General features: G+C 41.6%; 1 protein-coding gene across 4 annotated transcripts; it reads right to left on the bottom strand.

Moving 5' to 3' along the window:
• Window positions 1-1,407: 1,407 nt before the first annotated feature.
• On the bottom strand, window positions 1,408-22,924 carry mlip (muscular LMNA-interacting protein). Of its 4 annotated transcripts, none has more exons than XM_086122560.1 (11): window positions 22,817-22,924; window positions 17,116-17,244; window positions 15,291-16,814; window positions 13,911-13,982; window positions 13,608-13,691; window positions 13,438-13,521; window positions 13,313-13,357; window positions 12,233-12,271; window positions 11,794-11,856; window positions 11,541-11,666; window positions 1,408-8,058 (listed from the first exon to the last, which is right to left on the bottom strand). In XM_086122560.1, the coding sequence occupies exons 2-11, from the start codon at window positions 17,203-17,205 to the stop codon at window positions 7,852-7,854; spliced, it is 2,334 nt and encodes a 777-aa protein (XP_085978686.1). In that variant the 5' UTR covers window positions 17,206-17,244; window positions 22,817-22,924; the 3' UTR covers window positions 1,408-7,851. The 4 variants fall into 4 exon arrangements, 2 of the variants coding, with proteins under 2 accessions (XP_085978686.1, XP_085978687.1); XR_015102116.1 differs by having other exon boundaries at window positions 7,912-8,058; window positions 11,794-11,893; XR_015102117.1 differs by lacking the exon at window positions 1,408-8,058 and having other exon boundaries at window positions 11,583-11,666; window positions 13,308-13,357.
• Window positions 22,925-22,999: the final 75 nt, after the last annotated feature.

Genomic DNA, 22,999 nt, shown 5'->3' with positions numbered 1-22,999 from the left:
TTGATAGTTGTTTTGTACAGTTGATGAGGCGCTTGTTAAGTGGTCAGCTACAATTTCAAACTGCAGGCGTTTGCAGATTCAAATGACATGTTGAAACATAAATAATGGATCAGATTTCCTTCATACGCTTATTTAGGAACAGGAAGGTGACTCGTTTAACCGGATTGTAGCACATGACCGGTGACATCTTGTGCTTTGGTTTGTAAACATTCAGTTTGGCGCTATTGTTCTGTCGTCATAACCTGCTGGGTTGTCAAGGGACGACTGTTTAATGCACGCACACCGAGCAATAAATGATGATAATCAGATGAATAAACAAACAAACGCTTTTCCGCAGCAGAGTACAATGCAGGATCCTAACTGGCTTTGTCTGTCTGCTCATAACATCTCAAATTCGCGGACATCATTTTCACTGTCGCCAACAGTTCTGCGCTGTGTTCTTCTGTATAGTTTGCAGAAAAATCACGTATAATGGTGTCCCCAAAAGAGATAAGCTTTCATTCTGCAGGAGTATAGGTATCAGAAAGGAATGTTTCTCTCATAAATCAAAAGCCAAGAATTGCATCGAAGGATTTTCTTTGTGAGTTTTACCACTTCGTGGAAATGAGAAGAATCTCACAATTAAAATAAGACGCGGAGCATGCTTGCTTCAACCTTTGTCACTCCTACTTGAAGCTTACCGTTAAACTGACAAAAGGGAATTAAACATTGTGCAGCGTATTTGAACACCAAAATATTCAACCAAACAAAATACAGTAAATTTGTCTAAAAAGTCTGCTAGCATACTGCGAAGACACAAAATGCCATACTGATGGTGTAAAAGAAATGAGCAAAGATGTTACTGTAAGTATAAACCTTCAAACGACTGCTAGTTTAATTGGCATGTTATCGGTTCCGCCTCCCTACTTTGTTGTTGTTTGTTAAACTTCCCTATCTGTGGCGAGCAACTACAACTACTCTGCTTTGTGGTCAAGTTATTACAGTATATTATATTAATAGTGGGGCAATTGCTGCGTCTCAACGTGATAGCTAGCTTGATAGCTAACTAGCTAGCTAGAGAGGAAAATAGATAGATAGATCCTTGAGACTCCTCAATTTCCCTACTGAAAGGTTTGTGTACGTCGAATGGCCCATGTTCTTGCTGTAGTTTTGATTGATTGGTTTTTGTTTGTTTGTAAATACACAAGGACACATCATTCGGTGTTACACAATACTATGACAGTTCATTAACACTGCATGCTGCTCAATTCACATTACATTTTTGCCACAGCACATTTCTTACGGATAACACTAATATGTTGTAGAAAGTCAGGAATACGAAGGTGATGAGAAGAGTCCACAGAGGAGGTACACATTGTGGCGGATTGTGTGGTGTAGACAGAAAAAGCAAATTGAGTCATTCAATGGTCCTGTATTTATACAATTTATTGCCAATTGTCAAAGCAACTTTCGACCAAGCACGGATCCAAAGGATGAAATTGAATTAAGGGAAACACCATTTGGTCTGGTCTACTTTATCATTGCAAAGCATCTGATGTATCCTGCATCTCTTTGTCTTTTTTCATCTATGATGGAATGTATTCCATTCATCTTGACAGAACCTCAGTCATTAAGACTGACATTGTCATTATTGATCTTTGCTTTTAAAGCTGAAACGCTGCAGCGACTGAGTGTAACTATACTGAACTATATTTCCATTATTATTAAGGCTTGCTCTCAGGTTTGTGTTTTTGCTTTCTTTATTTGTTTCCATGATTCTGAATATATTTTGCTGTTGCAATCCAGGACTGCTGCCGACGCCCAGGACGTGCATGAAGAAAATGTGATGAACAAAAAATAAAATAAAATGATGGACACGATAATGAGGGTGCATTTGAAGGTGAAATGGAGGAAGTGTCAGAAGTGCATGGTGCATTATGAAGAGAAAGAAGCAATCACAAGGAAGAAAATGAGAAAGAGCACCAAGATGAGACAGAATATTTCCAATCAAAGCATGAAATATTTTTTTATTCCACTCAGTGAGTGACCCACGGTACACGTTGACAGCAAAGACAGAGTCAAGCCAAAACAAGAGAAACGTGTCTGCTGCGGTCTGGCATTCCACTCTTCCCCCAAGTCATTGAGTTTCTGGAGTGCAAAGTTTCGAGCCTCTCCACGGTGACCCAGCTGATCGCACAGGTTTTCAATAGGATTCAGGTCTAGAGTACGCGCAGGCCAATCCATTTGAGGTAGACCAGTCTCCAACAGTCTCCCTGACGAGCTGGAGCATTGTCATCCACACAGATGAAATTCAGCCCCCGTTGTTCATGTATTGGCACAATCACTGAATTAATCATGTTATTTAGCTACGATGGGCTTGTCACAAAGTGTAGGGCAGTTCCGTACCGACTTGACACACTGTAACACCGCCACCACCAAAAGCTGATCTGGTGACAGCAGTGGCTGATGCATAGCGCCCTTCTCGACATCCCCAACATCGTTGGCGGCCATCTTTTCTGCTCAACGTGAATCGACTTTCATCAGAGGACAACAGTAAGGCCCACAGGTCCCTTGTCCAACAGCGGGGGATGCTGGAGCCTATCCCAGCTGTCTTCGGGCAGTAGGCGGGGGACACCCTGAACCCAGCCAATCGCAGGACACACACAGACGAACAACCATCCGCGCTCACACGCACACCTAGGGACAATTTAGAGTGTTCAGTCAGCCTGCCATGAATGTTTTTGGAGTGTGGGAGGAAACCGGAGCATCCGGAGAAAACCCAAGCACGGGGAGAACATGCAAACTCCACACAGGAAGGCCGGAGCCGGGGATCAAACCCATGACCTCTGCAATGCAAGGTCGACGCACGAACCACTCGCCCACCGAGGTGCCTAGAGACAGAACATTCAGTAAAAATGTAAAAAACTCACATAGCGAGTGGTAACATAAGATGCCCGCCGGTGACCTCACTTATCAGAAGTTAGCGGAATCGCCGCGCATAAAAGGACTTCCCTTGCTTGGCAGAAATATGTTATTTCAAGAATGAGAATGACTGAAAACGATGACAAACAGCAACAACAACAAAAAATGACAAAAGCAGAAGCCTTTTAGAAAGCTATGAACAACAAAGCTGCTTTTAAAAGAAAAAAAAAGAGCTTTACTTTTTGATCATCCCCGCCAATACCGGTAACCATTGTGGAGCTACTCGAGGAGTTCTTCAATGGTTACTTTCAGTCATTTCATCGTGGAAGACTCCAGCAGCCGTAGCGACAAAGCCGACTCTTCAACATTTAACGTCCATCTCTTTCTTGGTTCCCTTGATGTAATTAAACGTCCTTGACTTTATCGACAAGAAATTGTCACTCCTTGACTTTCTCCACCAAGAGATCAAAAACAGCAACATGTGAAAGAGCCTTAAAGAGGCTTCGAGCAACAACGATGATGACTGTCACGGCTGAGTTTAACAGAGGAAAAAAAGTCATGAAAACCCCAGGAAATAAAGAAGCAGGCCAGACGTCTTTTTCTCATGTATCCCAGAGAACGCACAGGAAAACCCAAAGACACAAGTGAAAAGCTTTAGGTGGCACTTTTCAAGATCCCAAAAGAAACCGTCAATGAAATCGCATTTCATTTGGAATGAACCGATTGTCATCTGGGCGTAAATTCTGGTAGCCCAGGTTGAAAAACCACCGGCAGAAAGGAAAGCGTACGGGCAGCTATTACTGTATGTGAACCCAACGTCAGACCATGACTTTTCTAATCGATAAGTGCTTTCCTCATTAAATGTGTTTATCCACTGTCATTAACTTGAGTCAGCATTGACAAGAACAAAAACAGCAAAACATTGTCACGCACATACATGAACCCATTGCCCCAAAGCATGAATTTCTTTCCCGCTCTCTTGCATTTTGTGCCCTCCCACACACACATGCTAAGCACACGTGTGTCCTCTCTTATGAAACGACTCTACCATACACAATCTCCATGTGTCACATACAAACTTCATCTCATGTCAATGAAATTGCTTCACAAGCTTGAAGATTTAAGATCATCAAATCTATCAAGTACATTAAAAGCAAAGAATCTCACCGTACAAGAAACGCACTTGATGAAATCTGAAGAAAATGTCTCAGGGATTCAAATTTTTAGTCTAATTGTCACAGCTTGCTCTAGACAAAGAGGAGTCTCAATTTTGGCTCATAAAATACTCCACTACTCCTTACATTAAACAGCACAGTAATCGATGCAAAAGGCAGATACTGGGCCATCTAGGCGACAATATATAGCATACAATTACTCTTTCATATGCCCCTGACAGTAATGATCTCGCTTTACCCACACACTTCCATCCAAATGAATCCATGTATCAGCTAATTGATCAATAAATTACTGCGTACTCACTGCTTGGTACAACGTTTGAAATAGAACATTTTAGGAAAGGGTTTCGTACTATTGAACAATGCAACGTTGAGAGCCAGCACAATGCAAAGCAAAGCAGAGCAGCACATTTTGATATTTTTGTAGATGCACACAGCTTGACGCAGTAACAAATGAGCGGTTTGTGTCAATGCAGCCGACTTGCTTCCCAGCCAAAGACGCGGCACACAGTAAACGAGGCTCGCACCAGTATGGATTTAGACCGCGCCTGCTGTGAGTTCTCCATTTGGCACGAAAATAGAGCCCTAAAAGCTTTGCAATCATTATTCGGATTCTGAGGGCAATTGCAACAATCAAAGGCTAGGGAGTGAACTTTAGCTTGGCCGCCAATCAGAACATTTAAGCAAGCAAGCAACGACTTGCAATAGCAGTTTTCATGAATTGTACGCACTGCAATCAAACATCTTGACTCCTTCACCTCTACAGTTCTCAATTATATTAGATATACTGTACATTACAATACAGTGTTTGGCAGAAAAGGCGTGACTAGTTCAACTGCATTTTTTTCAATAGCGAGGTCATACTGTCGCTGTTTTAACATCAAAAACTTGGAGTAGCAAAGCTGCTTGTCATTTGATGCCACATTATGTACCAATCCTCCTGCATTGTGCGTAGGCAGGTATGGATTATGGAAAGTGTACGATTGTATGCACATTGCAGAGGAAGCGGCAGAGGAGTGCCCATCTCACCAATGCCCAGGGGCCATACCTCAGCAAATTAATGTTTCTTATCTTTCAGTAGACTTTCACAAAACAAGCATACAGAGTCAATCCTGCTGGATTGTGTGTTTTGTGTACATAATTATAACAATCACTAAAAACAAAAGAAAATGGTCACACTCTCAAAGAAACGACCTGGTATGGCGAAATGTAATCTTAAACCTGCGTACAAACCAGCATGGTGACATGTTTAAGTTATGTGGTTAAGATTGCACAACTGTCTGTGTTTTTATGTTACGTGTTGAGTTTATTATTTTACCTTATGTTAATTGTTTTGTTAAGCGTTTTGTTACAGCTGCAGCTGTTGTGAAAGCGCTATATAAATCAGGATGTATTGTATTGTATTGTATGTATTCTAAACTACAATATCAACTCCTTCCACGAAAGAACATTGTATTGTTTTTTTTTTGGCGGGGGGCTAGCCACATCGAATAAATGCTTTGCATGTTTTGTGCAGGCTGTTTTGGGGGGGGGGGGGGGTGGAAACGTCGAGGGATGCAACTGAGGTGTCTGTGAATTGGATGCCACATGAGACATCAGTGAAGCTCGTTCAGACTTGTTTCCCTGGAGGGTGGTAATACAGGCTAAACTCGAGACTCTTAAGGATTTCCCTTTTTTTTCCTAATGGACGAATGCTCTATTTTTTTCATTTTTGGGGATGTCAGATCTGATAACAACATTGATGGAGACTGATACCAAGCTGATACCAACACTAATATGAACTGATACCATCACTGATATTGCAAAAAAAAAATTTTTTGATTCGAACATCCTAAGCACTAAGGGGGATTTCGAGAGTATTACAGTACTGAATTAGAGTATTTGTTCTCTGACTCCTTGGGACAATTGCAAAATCTCAACATTATTTATTACACATGACAATTTGACATTTTGGTTTAGATTCGAGCAAGGATCATGGAACTTGACACACATGATTTGTTTTCGAGGGCCATATAAAATGACGTGGGGGGGCCAGATCTTGCCCCCAGGCCTTGAGTTTGACACCTGTACCTTAGTAGAAGGGTGACACTGAGTAGCTGCACTTGTAGTGGCTACATGCACACTTTCTATTTTGTGCACACAATGCACACGTAGTAGTAGCAGTTCGTACCCACCAAGTAGTTACAAAGAAAATAATAATAATAAGCTGACCCACAACAGAAATTATTTGCAGCTCAAATATTTCCTGCATAACTGTATATTTTTTCTTTCTAATTAAAACCAGACTGCCCTTGGGTAATACATTTGGGTGTATGTCAAAGTAGAATATTGAATATTGCCTATTTGAAGTCATTAGTACCGCCATGTTCTGTGGCTTGCATTAAAAAACAACAACAATTAATTAAAAACTGGGCAACTTCACCAAGTTGCTGCGGGTGTTTCCAGAAAACCATTCACCGGGAGTTCCACACATTGTTGGATAAGGGATGGGCATATTAACAGATTGGTAGAATTATTTTGGATTGCGTGGAACTAATTGTTGATTTTTCACATCTTCAAGCTCCTGAGGCAACACGTTGTGCACTCCTTGCAACCTGTACAGGAGCTGTTGGTTCGGTCTGAGCTAATGTGTTGTTTAACGACTGCCACGGCTCACCTGTTTTGTGGGTTTGGTCATGTGATGTTCACAAGCTGAGCCCTAAGATACTGATGACATTTTCAGTCGACAGGAAATGACAAAAAGGACGCCCAATGAGATGGATACAAGTAGGAGGGATTTCTCTGCTTAATTCATATTCCACAAAGGCAATATTAATCAGAATAGCATGTCTAGAGTATTAATGTTGTGAAGAACATTTTTTCAACAACTTCCCCTTTTAAAGAAGGACAATGCCAGCAAAAGCATATGATACATACACGCAGACCTCCGCCAAGGCACAACTACTCTGGGCAGCAAAAGTCTGCTCAATAAAACACTGGCATGAAAGCAGGTTTTCAAAATATTTCTACTAAAAAACAGAAGATGAGATTCTCCTATCCTGGAAAGTGAAAAATTATTATTCTGCTATCTAGAAAAATAATACTGCATGGTCACTAGTGCTGCCTAAATGAAAATGAAGAAATGGATTTCCCCAATAGTCAGATCTGGAAATTTCATCAAATGGCATCCTTTGCGGAGGAATTCATTCGCACATATTACCGTACATACACAGACTTCAATGCTGCCCATGTCGTTCTTGTACACGTCAAGTCAATACGTGTGGCGAGATTGCATATTGGACAATTCGCTTTGGCGCTGAGCAGCTCTTCCACATGTTCCTGAACCCCCCCGCCCCCCATTATGTTTATTATTTTAAGAGCCACATCACATTACCAACAAAATAAAAACCCTTCTTTACACTCTAATCAGCCAGCAAGGCAACAAAAGAAATCGAAGTAAGTCTGTGACATAACTAACCAGAATAATTAGCTACTGCTGACAGTCGCAGCAGTCAACGTGCAAATGACTGAAACAGACTTGCACTCTTGTCAACTGTGAGACATTTCACTACTTTTGTTGCGTGCAAACGGAAACTCGCCTTGCCCTTTGGCGCTGACACATCATCCCAAACCACTAGCACAGCGTCAAGAAATTTAGTGAAACTGGTTGTATCGTCTCCTCTTTCAAACATTATTTATGAATGCTTGTTAGCACAGGGCTGGTTACAAAAACACAGCTCAACTCGGAGTCAGTGAAAATATTTTCTTATCTTCTTTTCGAATTCATGTCCTTGACTTAAATGTGAGTTTCACAAGGTTGTGAGCAGAGAGAGGTGGAGGAGTCATCCTCAAAATGACTGATCTGGCCTTCGGGCTCAATGATCTGCAATTCCCAAATGGGAAATGGACCTCTTCTTTCAGATGTCCTCTGTCCTTGCAGTGCTTGACTTTTTCTACTTGTGTGACCATTTCCCCCCGTGTCTTCAAGGCCCACACTTTCCGTCTGAAATGGAAAAGGACACAAATGCTCTGCAATTAGGGGCATTGGTTGAATTGACTGCAGGGAGGCTGAATGTCTCATCAATCAGATTCCGGTCCCTGGTCTTTAAGTGAAGCTCCTTTCTATTTAGTTTTGACATTAAAAGTGGTTTGAAGTGCTTGAAATGACTTCCTTGTACTCTGTATTCTTGATTTTTATTTTTTGGGCCAAAATAGTATATTAAATCAACTCTGTATCACCTCCAGTAGAGCAAAAGCACAGTGTGAGAGGATGTGGTTTGTTAGTTTTCAGGATTTTGCAAAAACTAAATGATTTTCAGAGGGGTGCCACATTCAATTTGAGGTGTTGAGAACAAATTCATTCATCCTCTTGGACAATTGAACTGCCTGAGAAGTGGCCAAAAAAATCTGTCGCTTACTCATTAAATGTCTGGGGGGGGGTTCCAGAAAATAACAGCTGAAAATTATTTGATGTGACATATTTGAGTAATTCTGTTTCATTAAAATTTCGATGCAAAAGGAACTGGTCAGCCATGAAAGTAAGTTTGCCTGCAGGTTCATTTCCATTGATTCATTAATTGCCACACTCGTAGCTCTAAGACCTTTGAATCGAATTTGGGAAGATGGTCATCGTCATTGATTAAAATGACAACCATTCCGTTGTCATTTTAATCAATGACGATGACCATATAAAAATAATGATTAAAATGACAACCATTCCGTTGTCATTTTAATCATTATTTTTCATCAAATCAAGTTTGCAGTTGCACATGATTTGGGGATGGTGCACAATAGTATATACTAGCAATGCAAGTCGTATTGCCAACTTGAACAATGCAGTGTTTGCTCACTCAATCAAGATGCGCTTTTTTTTTTGAAGAGTCAAGGGTTCCACTTGATGCAGGCAATATGTGATTCAAATTCCATTCAGTATTTCTTAATGTTACATAAGAGACGTGTTTTGAGCTGCGCCACCAGAGTGTCTGATTTGCAACTAAATGACATTCCGCCACTGTAATAAAAGCCATCTCCTTCTGAAAAGCAAAAGCAGAAGCAGCAGTGAACCACATAAAATGTCACATACTCTTTGAAATTAAGGAATTTAGCTTGTATAATGAGCGAAGAAACGAAATAACAGTAATGACAGCACAAATTCTGTTTGAAGAATCTTTGTTCCAAAGACGATCTGGTCAATAACCATGACAGTCTTTATTTATCCCACGAAGATTGCTCATCACTGCCGTTATAGAGATGTGACAGCACCATAGATTTTTGTCGCAGGCCACTTAGGGGTTACGTCTTCTCTTGGAGGACCGTTACGACAGTGAAACCGAATAAATGTTTAATCATTACATTGTATTATGACTTGCATTAAAAAAAAGACTGATTAGTAGTTTTGATATCAGTCAACTATTTGGTTGTTGTGCAATTATTGTCCAAGTGAGTGTAAACCGGGTCACAAAATTATTGCAAAGTCTCACCGTTATTTATTACATAAGACAATTTGAGATTTCGGTATAAGGATCATTAAAGTTGACACATATGATTTGCTTTCGCGGGCCACGTAAAATGACGTGGTGGGCCGTATGTGCCCCCCGGGCCTTGACTTTGACACCTGTGGTGTAAAGCCTCTATCTTACTGCACGGCTAACAAGTACAAGTGATCTTGAAGGCTGCGAATGTTACGTTCATGTTAGAGTTCGTCAGGTTTGTTCAAGGTCGCAAATGTTCACCAGACGTTATCTGTTTTTAGACTGCATCGAAATACATCATTATTATTATGGTTTGTTTTTTTTAAGTAACCCAACCAGCCCTGGAGAAGGACATGAAGTTGAATGCATTATTCAGAAAATGTGGACACTCAAATGCCGCATGGAGACATCTCTGTGCAGAAAAGGACACAGCAATCAGTGTGTGGCAACAGACAACTAAAATGGGTCCTCTCATTCAATGCAGAATGAGCTACCGACAACTGCTGGTGACTTAAATAAGTCCACTGACGTGATGGATCTATCCCCAGCCCAATCATTCATGTTTGTGTCGACAGAAATAGAGCTGTCTTTGGTTGTTTTGGCCACTCATGTATTTATTGCTGAAAGGATGTGTGGACAAAGGACTATTACTCTTTTTTATCTATTTATTTATTTATTACATTTTTTTCTATGTACGTATTTATTTATTTAAACAATTAGAATGATCAACTTCTGCTTCAGCTGATAGGACAGTTACGAATGTTAAAATGTTTAAGAAAATATTGCCTCGAAATGTTGTAAAGGTTTTGTTGTCGGAGCAGTTTGGACACCTTGAGGGATCATTCCAAGTAGTCTGTAACTGATGTAATAGGAAATTTAGAAAGCCATGGAATTTGTTGTGTTCGACCTTCGAGGTCGGTAGGTACCACGAATATAAATAGTTAAATGGGCAAAAGGACAAAAACGCACCATCAGGCAAGTATATGTAACACGCGTGGGATAAGACGTTTTACACTCTGTATAAAACCCATTCTGACGCAGAATGAAAAGGCTTTCGCAGAATCACTTGTCATCAATTTTGCACGTCTTTACAAGCGTCTTCATTTGCGCTCGCGAGCTCCTGCATTAACAATTCAATGGAGATTATGGGACTAACTGGTGTTTTAATTAACTTTTCTCCCCCCCTTGATGGCAATGGACACGTTAAAAAGTGTTGATGGAACATTTTACATTCATGTGTTCAATAAATTAAAACCATTCAGATTATGGTTCAACATAGGGCGCCTCAATTTAATAATTGTTACTCTGCATGAAAAATCTTGCATATATTTTACTTTGCCGAAGGATTTCTTCAAAAGGAGAACAGATCAAAGGTAGCAAAGGTTCTCATACGCTGTACTTAAGTAAACGTACGGATACTTATGAAAAAGAGACTGCTAAAAATAGAAATACTGATTCAGTTCATCTCTCGACCAAAACAAAAGTAAAGTTATTATTTTTTTGTTTTTGGACTTCTGTACTTGACTCTGAAATGTACTTAAGTCCAAAACTAATTTATTTTTGTTTTCTGCCACGTATATACATTATCAATTTTGACTTGGCACAATGAAGGGGGAAAAAAAAAAGGTGTGCACAAAACAGTTTTCTTCTCTTCTTAATTTATATAGTCCTTGTGCTTAGAAGAAAAAGCAAAAACATTACATTCTGCTTATTATTGTTTTGGAGCTAGACTTTTATTTTATGTTTATTGACTTTTATTTTATGCTACCAAAACAACAGTTAGATATTTTCATTCCGATAGCTCTGCTAACACTGGGTTCCCAAAATGCAAAATTAGCTACTAACAAGGCTGTTTTTGCAAAATTGTAGAGAGATTTGTTTTTGAAGATAAAGGGGGGGGGGGGGGTACAAGCTGTCCATTAAATAAATGCCCCACTAATGTTTAGACAGTGTTTTGTGCGCAATTTCATTTGCATTTTGCTCCATTTGACACCATGTAAGAATGTCGGAATACCTTGGAGTTGCCTTTTAAGCTCCGACGGGCATCCGTTTCTCTGAAGAGATAGCCTCTATATTCTTCTCCGTCCTTCTCTGACAATCTTGGAACAGTCATCATCGGGTGAACAATCCCAGGCTTCGTCTGAACAATTCAGCAGACATGATAAGAGACATGGGATTTATTCATAACAAAATGATTGTATAATTTAATCTTCAAAAGGGGAGGAGCGGGGGGTGTTTCAATTGATAAAACATGGAATGGCTTGTACCTTTTTGGAGTCCATCAGCCTTCTTTTGACACTTGTAGATGGATGCACACTGCTTACAGATGCCTGATGACATCAACATGAAAGAAAAATGCCTGAGAACCTAAACATTAGGGTGAAAACACATAATGGGCTAAATTACCTGTGTTGAGACAGAACATTATGTTTTTGACAAATGAGAAAAAAAAAGAGCATCGACAAAAGTGGACCTCGAAATGCAAGTTTAATGTATGTGGCTTGGAAAGTGGAAATGCAACATCCTAAACAAAACCTTTTCAAAACTAGTCTTTTTCGCCACATAGCTTGGTCGCTTTTGCCTCACCTCAATGCACATCTACGTCTTTTTTTTTGCCCCCTCGGTGTGTTTGCGACGTCTAGCAAAGCTTTTCTTGGCCGTAACACAAGCATTTTGATTGAGGGTAAAAACTGCAGCTGTACTTACATATTTGGTTTCACGTCCCAAGGATTTGGTAGAGTTGCTCTGGAAATACAACAAAGACATAAGACGATGAAACAAAATTTACAGCACAACACAGTCTGGTTGTCCCCTGTTGAGGAATTGGAAAGAATTGTCCATTTTAAAAAAATACAAAGTAAAAAAATAAATAAATAAATAAACTTCTCACTCTGCACCACTTCTGCAAAGTGACTGGAAGTGAAAAGGACACAAGGAAGAGACAAAAGACTGAATATTCTTGAAACGTGTTTGCAATTGGTTATTAGGTAGGACGTAATCGAGTTTTTGTGACTCTTGAGCAAGTTGTCATTTTCCCTTATTGAAAATCTGCGGGTGATATTAGACTTGCGGAGGATATATGCATGCATGCATGTATTCCAAGAGCGCACATAAGATGGATAACTACCAGGTTTTTCTCCTTTGATCAATAATGAACAGATAGATGGCTTCAACCGTCATCCTGATGATGACACAGTTCAAATTCACTTTTATCTCATTTCATTAGGAAACATTTCTTCAATGCGATGAGTTTTCCGTTTCGTCCCGTCGTTTTGAGTTGAGAATTTCAGTTGTGTCTATTTTATAAAAGAAAAAAAAAATGCCGAGAACTTTCCAAACTACTACCAATGCGCTTCAATGGGTATTAATCAATAGATGAATTAATTAATAACCTTTTTGCAATCAGTCAGTCTATATTTAGAAGAGTCACCAATTTCAGCTATCTTGACTGTCTTCTGAAGCCAAAGCCGACAATGTGCTCTTCACTCCTCCTCTTGCTATCCACTTCAGATAAATCTGCCGCTGCATCAATATCCATTGCTTTTTTTTTTTTTTTTGCTTCTGGCATTTTGAAATGAAAATCGTCACCACGTCCCCTGAAACGATGCTGATAAGCACCATCTGTATTCTGATGTGAAATCGATTTAGTGTCAAGATTATAATCTCCACATTTTTGGGTTCAAAAGCATTTTGTGCAGGGACCAAAAAACAGTCAGTGATGATGCGGTGATTCATGTAATGAAGCATCACAGAGAGTACGAAAAAGAAAAAAGGAACTCACTGTACCCGCAAACTGACGTCGGTCGCCAACATCTTGGTCGCCGTTTTGTTCTAAAATGGGGCCAAAAATAAATATTTGTGATGATCAAAGCAGCACCGTGCTATCGAGCAAATGATTAAACCGAACCTACTGGTGGATTGGAATTTGCCAAGATCTCATCAATGGCTGCGTACAGTTCCTCTGACTGCTGCCGGAGCTGAGCAGGTGAGCACATCTGATAAGCACACAAAAGGAATGAGCTTCCAGCGCAATTACATGACATGCACGGCATCAATGTTCAGCGATGGGTGTTGTGATAACCTCAGCATGGGTGTCTTCTTCATACCCATCACGCATGATTCCTCTTTTCAAGACGTTCTCCCTCTCCACCTGCTCATCTATTACCTGTGAATGAATGCGAAGCGCAGTGGATGGCTACAGACGGTAATCATTTGCGAGTGATTATACATGAGACTCCCATGTCACTCCTGCACAATTTGCATTGGTGCACTCTGCCGTCGCCTGTGCGGCTCGGCTGTATGAGTACACCGCTAAGACATCACATGGCTGATCAGTCAACAGCATATTGAGGTGCTTTGATACGAAGACGGTCCGTGTAAGTACCTGCTGATCCAAGAGAACGGTGTTTGTAGGGATTGCAGCAAGTGATTTGTAGCTTGACTTAATCTTGTGAGGCTTCAGTATACAGAGTGAGAAGAACACGAATGAATATGAATTAATTCACAGCTGAACTTCAGAGACATTCATCAGCTTATCTGGCATTGCTCCAGGATACCAAGAAGAAACCTTTCAATCATTTGGTCAGACGCCAAATACTGACGTGTGATTGGCGCCGAATAACTATTCTGTGGGCGGCCATTAGCTGAGAATGCCGATGGAAATGACAAGTTGAGGACAGAATGACAATTGGCTCTTAATGAACACCCAACATAGAGTTGATGGAAAAAGTATACACATATCTGTTCAAATGCCTCGTTTTTGTGATAGAAAAATCGGGTCCACCTTTAAATTCTAGCAATCTTTTTGAGTAAGGAAAAAAAATAATAATAACATTTTATGTGTGCAGAAATGTCTCAATGAGGCCATTCATCCATCCATTTTCTGATCCGCTTATCCCCACAAGGGTCACAGGTGGTGCTGGAGCCTATCCCAGCCGTCTTCGGGCAGGAGGTGGGGGACACCCTGAACCGGTTGCCAGCCAATCGCAGGGCACACAGAGATGAACAACCATCCACGCTCACACCTAGGGACAATTTAAAGTGTTCCATTAACCTGCCATGCATGTTTTTGGAATATGGGAGGAGACCGGCATACCCGCAGAAAACCCACGCAGGCCCAGGGAGAACATGCACACTCCACACATGGAGGCCGGAGCTGGAATTGAACCCCATACCTCTGCTTTGTGAGGTCAACGCGCAAACCATTGGACCACCGGCCAATATATAATATAATGGACTATAACTCCAAAAAGTACAGTTTGTTTGGAGTAAACACAACATTGCTCATCACGAAAATAATGCTATAGCTAGCATGAAGCAAGAAGGTGGCAGCATCGGGCTTTGGGACTGTTTTTCTTGCAAAAAAAAAAAAGTAGTTTGGAATCATCCATAATAGGTCCAAGAAAAAAATGGTTTATCCTTCATACTGTAAAAGAACCACGCAGCTTTGGCTCTGAATCTAATGATCAATGACACAACTATGAAACGCAATTTACCAAAAAAATGATCTCTCCATACAGTGAGTTTAAACGCTTCTCTCCTGTCTTCATCTGGGTTTTTTCAGCATTCACTATCATGACTTCTCTGACTGTAAAAGCAGAATTTGATCTGTGTTAATCTACCTGCATGGTAGTCTATGCAGCTGCACCCAATGTTTAGACTGACGAGCGCATGTCTGCATATCAAGTGAGCGAAAGCCGACTCAAAGAACAGCATGTATCCTGGAGCGTGTTCAAGTGGTGCACGTAGCAAACGGAGTGGCTACCTTTCTTTTTTTACTCTCCCAGTCACTGCAGTCTGATATTCCACTCCCCGGCCTCGGGGAGGGCGTGAAGCGCGGGGAGAAGGAAGGGGATGGCGTGAAGTCCCGAAATAGCGTGGCGGGAGAGGGCGTAGGCGTGGGAGAGCTGATGGGCGAGTGCCACCCGGAAAAAGCGACGGGTGCGTCGCGAGACGTCAGGTTATGTGCTTTGGGGAAGCCTTGCGGTGATTTACACCTCCCCGTGGTGAAAGAAGGGAGAGGTGATGTGGCGGTGCTGGCTGAGCAGGAATGTGATTGAGAAGACAAGGGGCTGCTGGGAGAAGGGGATCGCAGGCGCTCGGAAAGCCACCGAAGTTTCGACAGGGAAGAATTTGGCTGCAGACTTTTCTCCGTTGTAGAAGTGGCTGCTTGACACAAAAGTGTAGGAGGAGTCATGTCTTTGTCAAAGTTGTGGTCTCTTTTGCTGCTCAGGTACAAGTGAGCAAAACTGGGCTTCAACTCAGGAGGCTTGAACGCAAAAGTAGGCTGCCGTGTGATTTCTATGTCGTTCGGTGGAACGCGTTTGAATTTTGAGCATAGTCCTGGTGATGGATCTCTTGGCAGCACGGTGCTGCTCTCCATCTGCGGCGACGAGATAGCCTGCTCCCACTTCGGCAGACTTCTTGGGCGACTCTCCCTTGAGCACCTTTTAACTGGAGCGCGAGGCCTACTGTGCTCATCAGGCAGCTCAGGTGGGGGCGCCGTAAGAGACCTAATAGGCTCCCTGTGATGAAAAGCTTGACCATCTAAGGTTGTAGATGATGTGAACGGAGAGGAAAACTCCAGGGGAATGGAGGCCACGCTGGAAGCTGCTGAGCACGCGTTGCAGAAAGTGAGGGTCACGGGGTTCACCGGCCAGCAGGGGGTGTAAGGCCTCGGGAGAGAAGCAGAGAGAACGGGCAGACGGCCTTTCCTCAGGATGGCTGTCAAGAGGGAAAGTCTGGTGAGGGGAGGCCGGCGCCGAAGAGGAGGAGACTGCGGGTGGATTGAAGAAGCCAGGCTGTCACATGATGAAAAACAGGACTGAGGGATGTGAACCAAACTGGAGCCCGGAGCGAGAGCGTGCTTTCTGATCTGAACCACAGCAGGGGAGAAGACGCCAGAGCGCACCGACGAGCAGGGAGAGACGGTGCGACTGAGAGAAGAAGGAGAGGCAACAGAGGAAAGCGGCATGGCGGGCCAGCACTTGTCTCTGTCCCAGCCCTCTGAGAGGATGGACTCCCTGGATGAAGCCGGCGTGGGGAACACGTGTGCCGACCATGCGGGGCTTGTCGTACGATCCAACCCGGTAGGCTTATTGAGAGAGAAACCCGAGCTAACCTCGACGCGTCCAGAGGAATCGTGACCCCGCTGCTGGGAAAGGCCTTGGTGTTTGTTATCAGTTGTCTCCATGGAGGCAGCGCCGCTGTGTTTGGGTGTATTTTCAGACCGGCCACCAAAAGACGTGAAGTTGTGGTAGCGGCTCACTTGGGCTACTGGAGACTGTAGCTGACAAAAAAGTGCATTGAAAGATTCTTAGTTTAGACTGAGAACAACGTTTGGCATTAAATTTGGTCAAAGTTGGTTCAAGCGTGAACATTATTTACATTTCATGTCTATAGAAAGTACTATGAGATGACCTCAATTAACATCTTGAGTCTTATAACTCAAATGTCACTCTATATAACTTTTCTTAAAGCTGTGCAAATTACAATGAATGAAAAAAAGTATATATATATATATATATATATACTGTATTTTTTTTTTCTCGTTTTTACAACACATTCTTCAGTTGCGGGAGCTCCCTTACCTCATTTGTCTTTCTTTCCTTTCCTGCTCCACCCTGTGGTGAATCTTTGATCAAGCTTATCTCCGCTTTTAAAATCTTCGCACCCGACATGGTCTTGCCGCTTGTCTTCTCATAGGAGCCAACCGCGCTCTGGCAGGGGGGAAGGCAAAGAGAATACTGAGAGAGTGAAACATGAGATAAGCCTGAGGTGAAGTTTAGCAATCCCCCTGAGCTTGAGGGAGTGTGCTCAGTGTCAACGCACCACATGTCCCACACGTGTGATTCACATGGACGCACACATGTCATGCTGACGGGGGGCTAGGCTTCCCCATGGTGCATCAATTAGAGATTTACATAGGTGATTTTGAAGCATTTATTAATCACCAAGACCATCTCTATCACTTAATTTTCCGTGTATTATGAAAATGATCTGTTTACTCTGTTGCACTTTTATCAATACTGTGATGGCAACTCCACAGTCTAAACATGTATGCATAAACACCATCCATATATGAATGGAGAGAAGTCAAGAGTGAAGGTGGCACTCCGACATCCAAGTCTCTTTCGAGCTTGGTTGGTCGGAACGCAGTTCAAATTCAAAATGACAGCTCAGAGTTTATTATTGGTCCTCAAGAGTTTTTATGACCTCCTGTAGAAGGTTAAAGTTCATTCAATTTGATCTGCTGGAGACAATCACAAATGTGTTCCATGCTTCAGATTCCATTTAACAACATTAGGAAACAAGAGCACTCAGCAGGACCAAGCCAAAACACCAAGCGTTAGTCGATTCCTCTCTCCTGTCACCTAGTATAGCGCCGTACAAAGGAGGACGAGAGCTAAGTGCAGTCAACCCCTGCCTATTTGCTTGCTTTGCTATTCAAGAGCTCAACCTAACCAAGGTGAGAGCATCAAGTGTGAGTGACCGACGACACCGTGTTCCAGTTTACATCCAAATTTGGACTACGTCACGAACGTAGGAACAGCGCTCGTTTGTAAACTGACGTGCCACCGTTCACTCAAAATGGCACATTTGTTTCTAGTGTGTTCTGCTGTCAATAAAGTTGCAAGAAAATAAGTCCACGGTTGCAAATTTAGAACAGTTACCAGCTGACCAACAATGTTCTCTTCATGTAGACTAATTGATAGTGTTCATTGAAAAGTGCCGGATAAACTAAAACAAATAAACTGAGGAAAAAGCTACAGTTTATACAATACTATACAATACACCTTTATTTAACGAGTGCTTTCACAATGGCTGCAGCTGTAAGAAACCGTTTCATAAAACATTTAATATAACAAACACAACCCAATTAAGTTAGGGCAGCAGTGTCGCTATACTTCTTTAAACTTCTTTAAATTACTTCTTTAAAATTCAGGAAATAAGTTAATAACATTCAATAAACATCTTAATTTGCAAGTCACTAATTAAAGAAAATAGCCTAGACTAGGACGATATGAAGACCTTCTTATATAAAAAAATATATATACAGTATGTGGATAAAAATGCAACATTTTCCCTAATATGATTCTGGGGGATTATTGAATAATAAAAGTGCAAAATAAATATTTTTATGCCCCAGGGAATTCATCTCTTTCCAGGATTTTTTTTTCCCTTTCATTTTGGCCTCTACTGTTTGCCATTTATCATTTCTGACTTGGATGCCAACATTCACGCTAAGTGGTCTCCTACACATGGCATGACACGACACCAAGATGACAACCCTCCATTTAATAAGTCTTTTTAGACACTGTAATGGAGCATGTGAAAGGCTGGCGATGTGACATTTTTATTCTGGGAAAATAATTCACAGATGAGGCAGCTTCAATTAATTATAGCGTGACAGACTGTGTGTCAAAAGCAAAGCCTTTTTAAGACCCAAAGTGCAACAATATGGCTTTTTCATAAGTACAAGTTTATAAACTGGATGAAATGTCTGATGCACTACCATCCGTCCATTCATTCATTTTCTAATCCGCTTATCTTCACTCGGCTCGAGGGCATGCTGGAGCCTATCCCAGCTGTCTTCGGGCAGTAGGTGGGGGAGACCCTGAACTGGTTGACAAAAAAAAAAAAAAAACATCCGCGCTCACACTTTAGACTCTAAATTGTCCCACATCCAAAACACCTGCCATGCGTGTTTTGGAATGTGGGAGGAAACCGGAGTACCCGGAGAAAACCCACACAGGCATGAGGAGAACATGCAAACTCCACACAGGAAGGCCGGAGCCGCAATCGAACCCACGACCTCTGCACTGTGAGGTCGATGTGCGAACCAGTCGCCCACCGTGTCGCCTGATGTACTACCATAGTCTCAAAATCACAAAGGTCACAAGATATTGCAATATAAAACAGGTGCAAAATATTAGATAATGTATGTTTAAACGGTCATAATAAGACTTTTTTTTTGTTGTTGTATATATTAAGACACAGAACTGTTTTAAATTGTGGACAAAATAATATCGCCTTCAAAAAGAAGCCCTTTCAATGAAGCACGAAAAGCTTGGAGTTTATTTTGTGTTTTTTTGTTTGTTTTGTATTTGTCTTGTCCAATTTTTTCACTCAATGGCTGCCATTGAGAATGCCATCTGCTAGTGATCGCCTTTGAGATCAATTTCTTACTTCAGGAAATTCAAAAGGCCACATTTGCTATTTATGTTTCTATTTATGTAGATCTGCTGTTCATCGCCGTGCGGATTAATCATTTGAAGCATTTGACTCCTCATCTAACTGCTTTGCATCCTGCCCTCTGGCAGTGTAAAGAGCCACCCACCAGGAATTACTGATGTGTCAGTGTCATATCATATGCGACTGGATGCTTTCCATAAGCCACTCAAATAATTTTTGCTCACTTTACATAGATGTCCAAAAGAAAGATGAAACAGGTTTGAATTTAAGTCAGTTGGTGCAATGTGAAGTGCCAAAGCAATAAAGCAGCACATCAGGTGCCTATTGAACGACCCACAGACATTGCGCAGTGTCATCTCCACGCGCCTCGAACGCTGTCGAACTTTGGACGCACGCTGTGTTTGTTTCTTATTTAAACTAATCATCAGAAGCAACGTGTAACAACATCACAAGTCTTTAATATCCTTCAGCACAACTCACTCGTGTGTCCTTCTACCTCATCGCTCGATAATTAAATACAGTTGAGTTGAGTTCTCCTCACTTTTTAGCCTTGTTCTCTCTCCAGACTTTGTCAATTGGCCTCTCACGTTTATGGAAACAGTGACCTTCGCTGTACCGAGCACAACACGCAAGTGTGTTGTCAGAAACTCAGTTTTGCCTCACCTTTGACGAACACGCTGCATCTTTTCTCACAACTGAACAAAAAATTCCAGCGATGACCAAATGCCATAAGAGCAAAAACTCTTGGAGGTATTGACTTAGTACCATTGAATTTTTACCAAAACGCACCATTACATTCTTTTATATCCATATTTTGAATTTCTATAATTTTATGATATTTTCATGCATGTCAAAAGTATTTTAAGTTTATTCATTTTGAAATAATGTTTGACACTGCTTCAATTTATATTTCTATTCCTAAAGTCTTTAGTTTTAGTCTGTTCAATAAATGTTTACCCTGTTTGGGCCACGACTTAAGGTGTGCTTCGAGTTTTGGCGTCCTGCGGGTTTGAATTTGACACGCCACATACCCTGGTGTTAGGTAGCCTCAGTAAGCGGTGCCGAGCAGCGAGCGAGTGAAGTCAACACCCCACTGAGAAGATCTTTCAAGTCATGTATGCAGCCAGCAAACCGGTGCTGGACATCAGTTTTCCAGAGGCACCATTCGCTGTAGTATTTGGTGTTATACTCGCACCTATTAGCTCGTTAAACTCTTGCAGGTCTATCAACACAGCTGGAGGGGGGGGGGCGGCATCCGCTGCAAACGATTTGTTTGGCCATCTCTAATGTTGGTCATTGTTGTGGAGTTTGTAGATTTCCACTGCGCTCGTGTGCTATTGTGTATCATTACTCGAAATATCTCCATTAGTCCAAAATATACTGTACATTTTGGGTTAAAACCACCCTGAGTTGCTCAGTGAATGGATACTTGTGTCCATTCATAAGAATGCTTTGATAGACATGTAGTCAGTACAGGCTGTATCCCACTTCTCACCTGTTCACGCATCTTGAACTGAAAATGGATAAAAATGGTCATGCCCTTTTTGAAAGTCTCCAGACAGCTTGACGGTCTCTTGGGAAATCATATCGTTGATCCTGCAGAAGACAGGAAGCTCGGGACTAAAGGATGTGATTTAGTCATACTCTCTCATTCTCGTCAAGATTCTGGCAGCGTTTTTTTGAATGTACTGAAGTCTTTGACGAATCTTGCTCGGGATCCCAATATGAAGTGATTTGCAAGAATCAAGACCACAAGAGACAAGACAAAATATGAACCTGTTCCAGGGATGGAGATTGCGCAGCTGAGGTTTACAATACACCTGAGGTGGCGAAGCTAAATCTTGCAGAGGTGTTTGATGTTGGCCTCAAAGGTAAGGGCGACTGGAAAAGAAGTGACTCTTGTTGTGAAGGAGGGCGGGTCTACCCGCTCGCATTTCCTTTGTTTTGGGGCTGTTCAGCTCGAAAGAAAATTGTGTGTTCATTCAACTGTTCTTCAAACACGTAGTTACATAATCCCTCTTGTGTGTCACCGTTCACACTGCAAACAGTCGGTGCGGCTAAAGTTGCAATTACACTGGGAGCTTTGCTGATTTCAATGTCAAATATTAATGCGTTGGTTAATTCACTTAGTTTCAATGTAAAATATGAATGGGGTACTTGAATAATTTACAATGGCCTCGCGCCCCACCATTACACACTGAGACCAAAGGTTGAGGAATCGCATCGCAGAGTGCATTTGTTACGCAAAATGGCCGCCAGCGGCTTCACCTCTTGATCAAGTGGCACGGTTAGTCCATTCGTAAATACGTCCATGCTTCCCAAGGGCATTCATGGGCGTAATCCCTCAATAAGAGTAGCATTTTCGTGCCATACTTTGACCTACATAGATCTCTTAATTTTAACCATCGACACGAACATTGGGTTGCGAAAAAAAGAATCAAAAGAGAAAAAAAAAGAGAAAGAAATTTAAAGTGTTTTTAGTTGTTGTTTCCGAGATTGGCTGGAAATAACATGCATGATCTTCAAACGGGAAGGAGTCAAATTTATTCCTGGGGTGGTTCAGGATTAAGGGTTCACATTGATGAACGACAACTACTTCCATACGTTTAATCATGATGCACTGGGGGGGTTCTGCAAGGATTATAGAGGACAAAAGTCATTTAAAATGTAGTCACTCTCATTCTGCGTTTTCCCGATTTTGGAGGAAAGTGCATAAGTAGCAAATTAATATCACGTGAATTAAAGATACTGAATCTTTGTCCTGTTGAAGCCCATTAATAAGTAATGGAGTGTGGGAAATATATACGATGCGGACATTACAATGTGCTTGCCATTTGTAATTGTGGCTGTATTTCAGATCTGGATGGTTCAGTTATAGTGTGAGAAGCTTATTCCGGATGTAATTGCAACAAGACTACATACAGTAAAACTTACTATGTGATACTGATTCATTTGCGAGTTACAAAACCAGATTATCTGTTTTTAATCATTCATGAAAGTAGTTTCAATCTACACCAGGATGGTGTCATTGTGAAATGATATCAACCCGCAGCACATAATGTATGTCCATAGCCAAAAGCACACTTATGGCTTTACCTGATTTGGTTTCTGATTCGGCCTATGGCGCTACTTCACTTCAAATGCCTTTTATGGGTAACTTCTGCACCAATGGAACGGAGACTTCAATGGAACGCCTCGCAAAATCTAAAGAACAGAAAAAGAAAAAGAGTTTATTCATTGAGGTCTGATCATTGCAATTCCAAGCACACAGTTCGAATG

The sequence above is a fragment of the Hippocampus guttulatus genome, chromosome 10, assembly GCF_054856545.1.
Source record: "Hippocampus guttulatus isolate MCC_2025c chromosome 10, RoL_Hgut_1.0, whole genome shotgun sequence".
Taxonomy (NCBI): domain Eukaryota; kingdom Metazoa; phylum Chordata; class Actinopteri; order Syngnathiformes; family Syngnathidae; genus Hippocampus; species Hippocampus guttulatus.
This window is presented reverse-complemented; position numbering and strand designations above follow the sequence as displayed.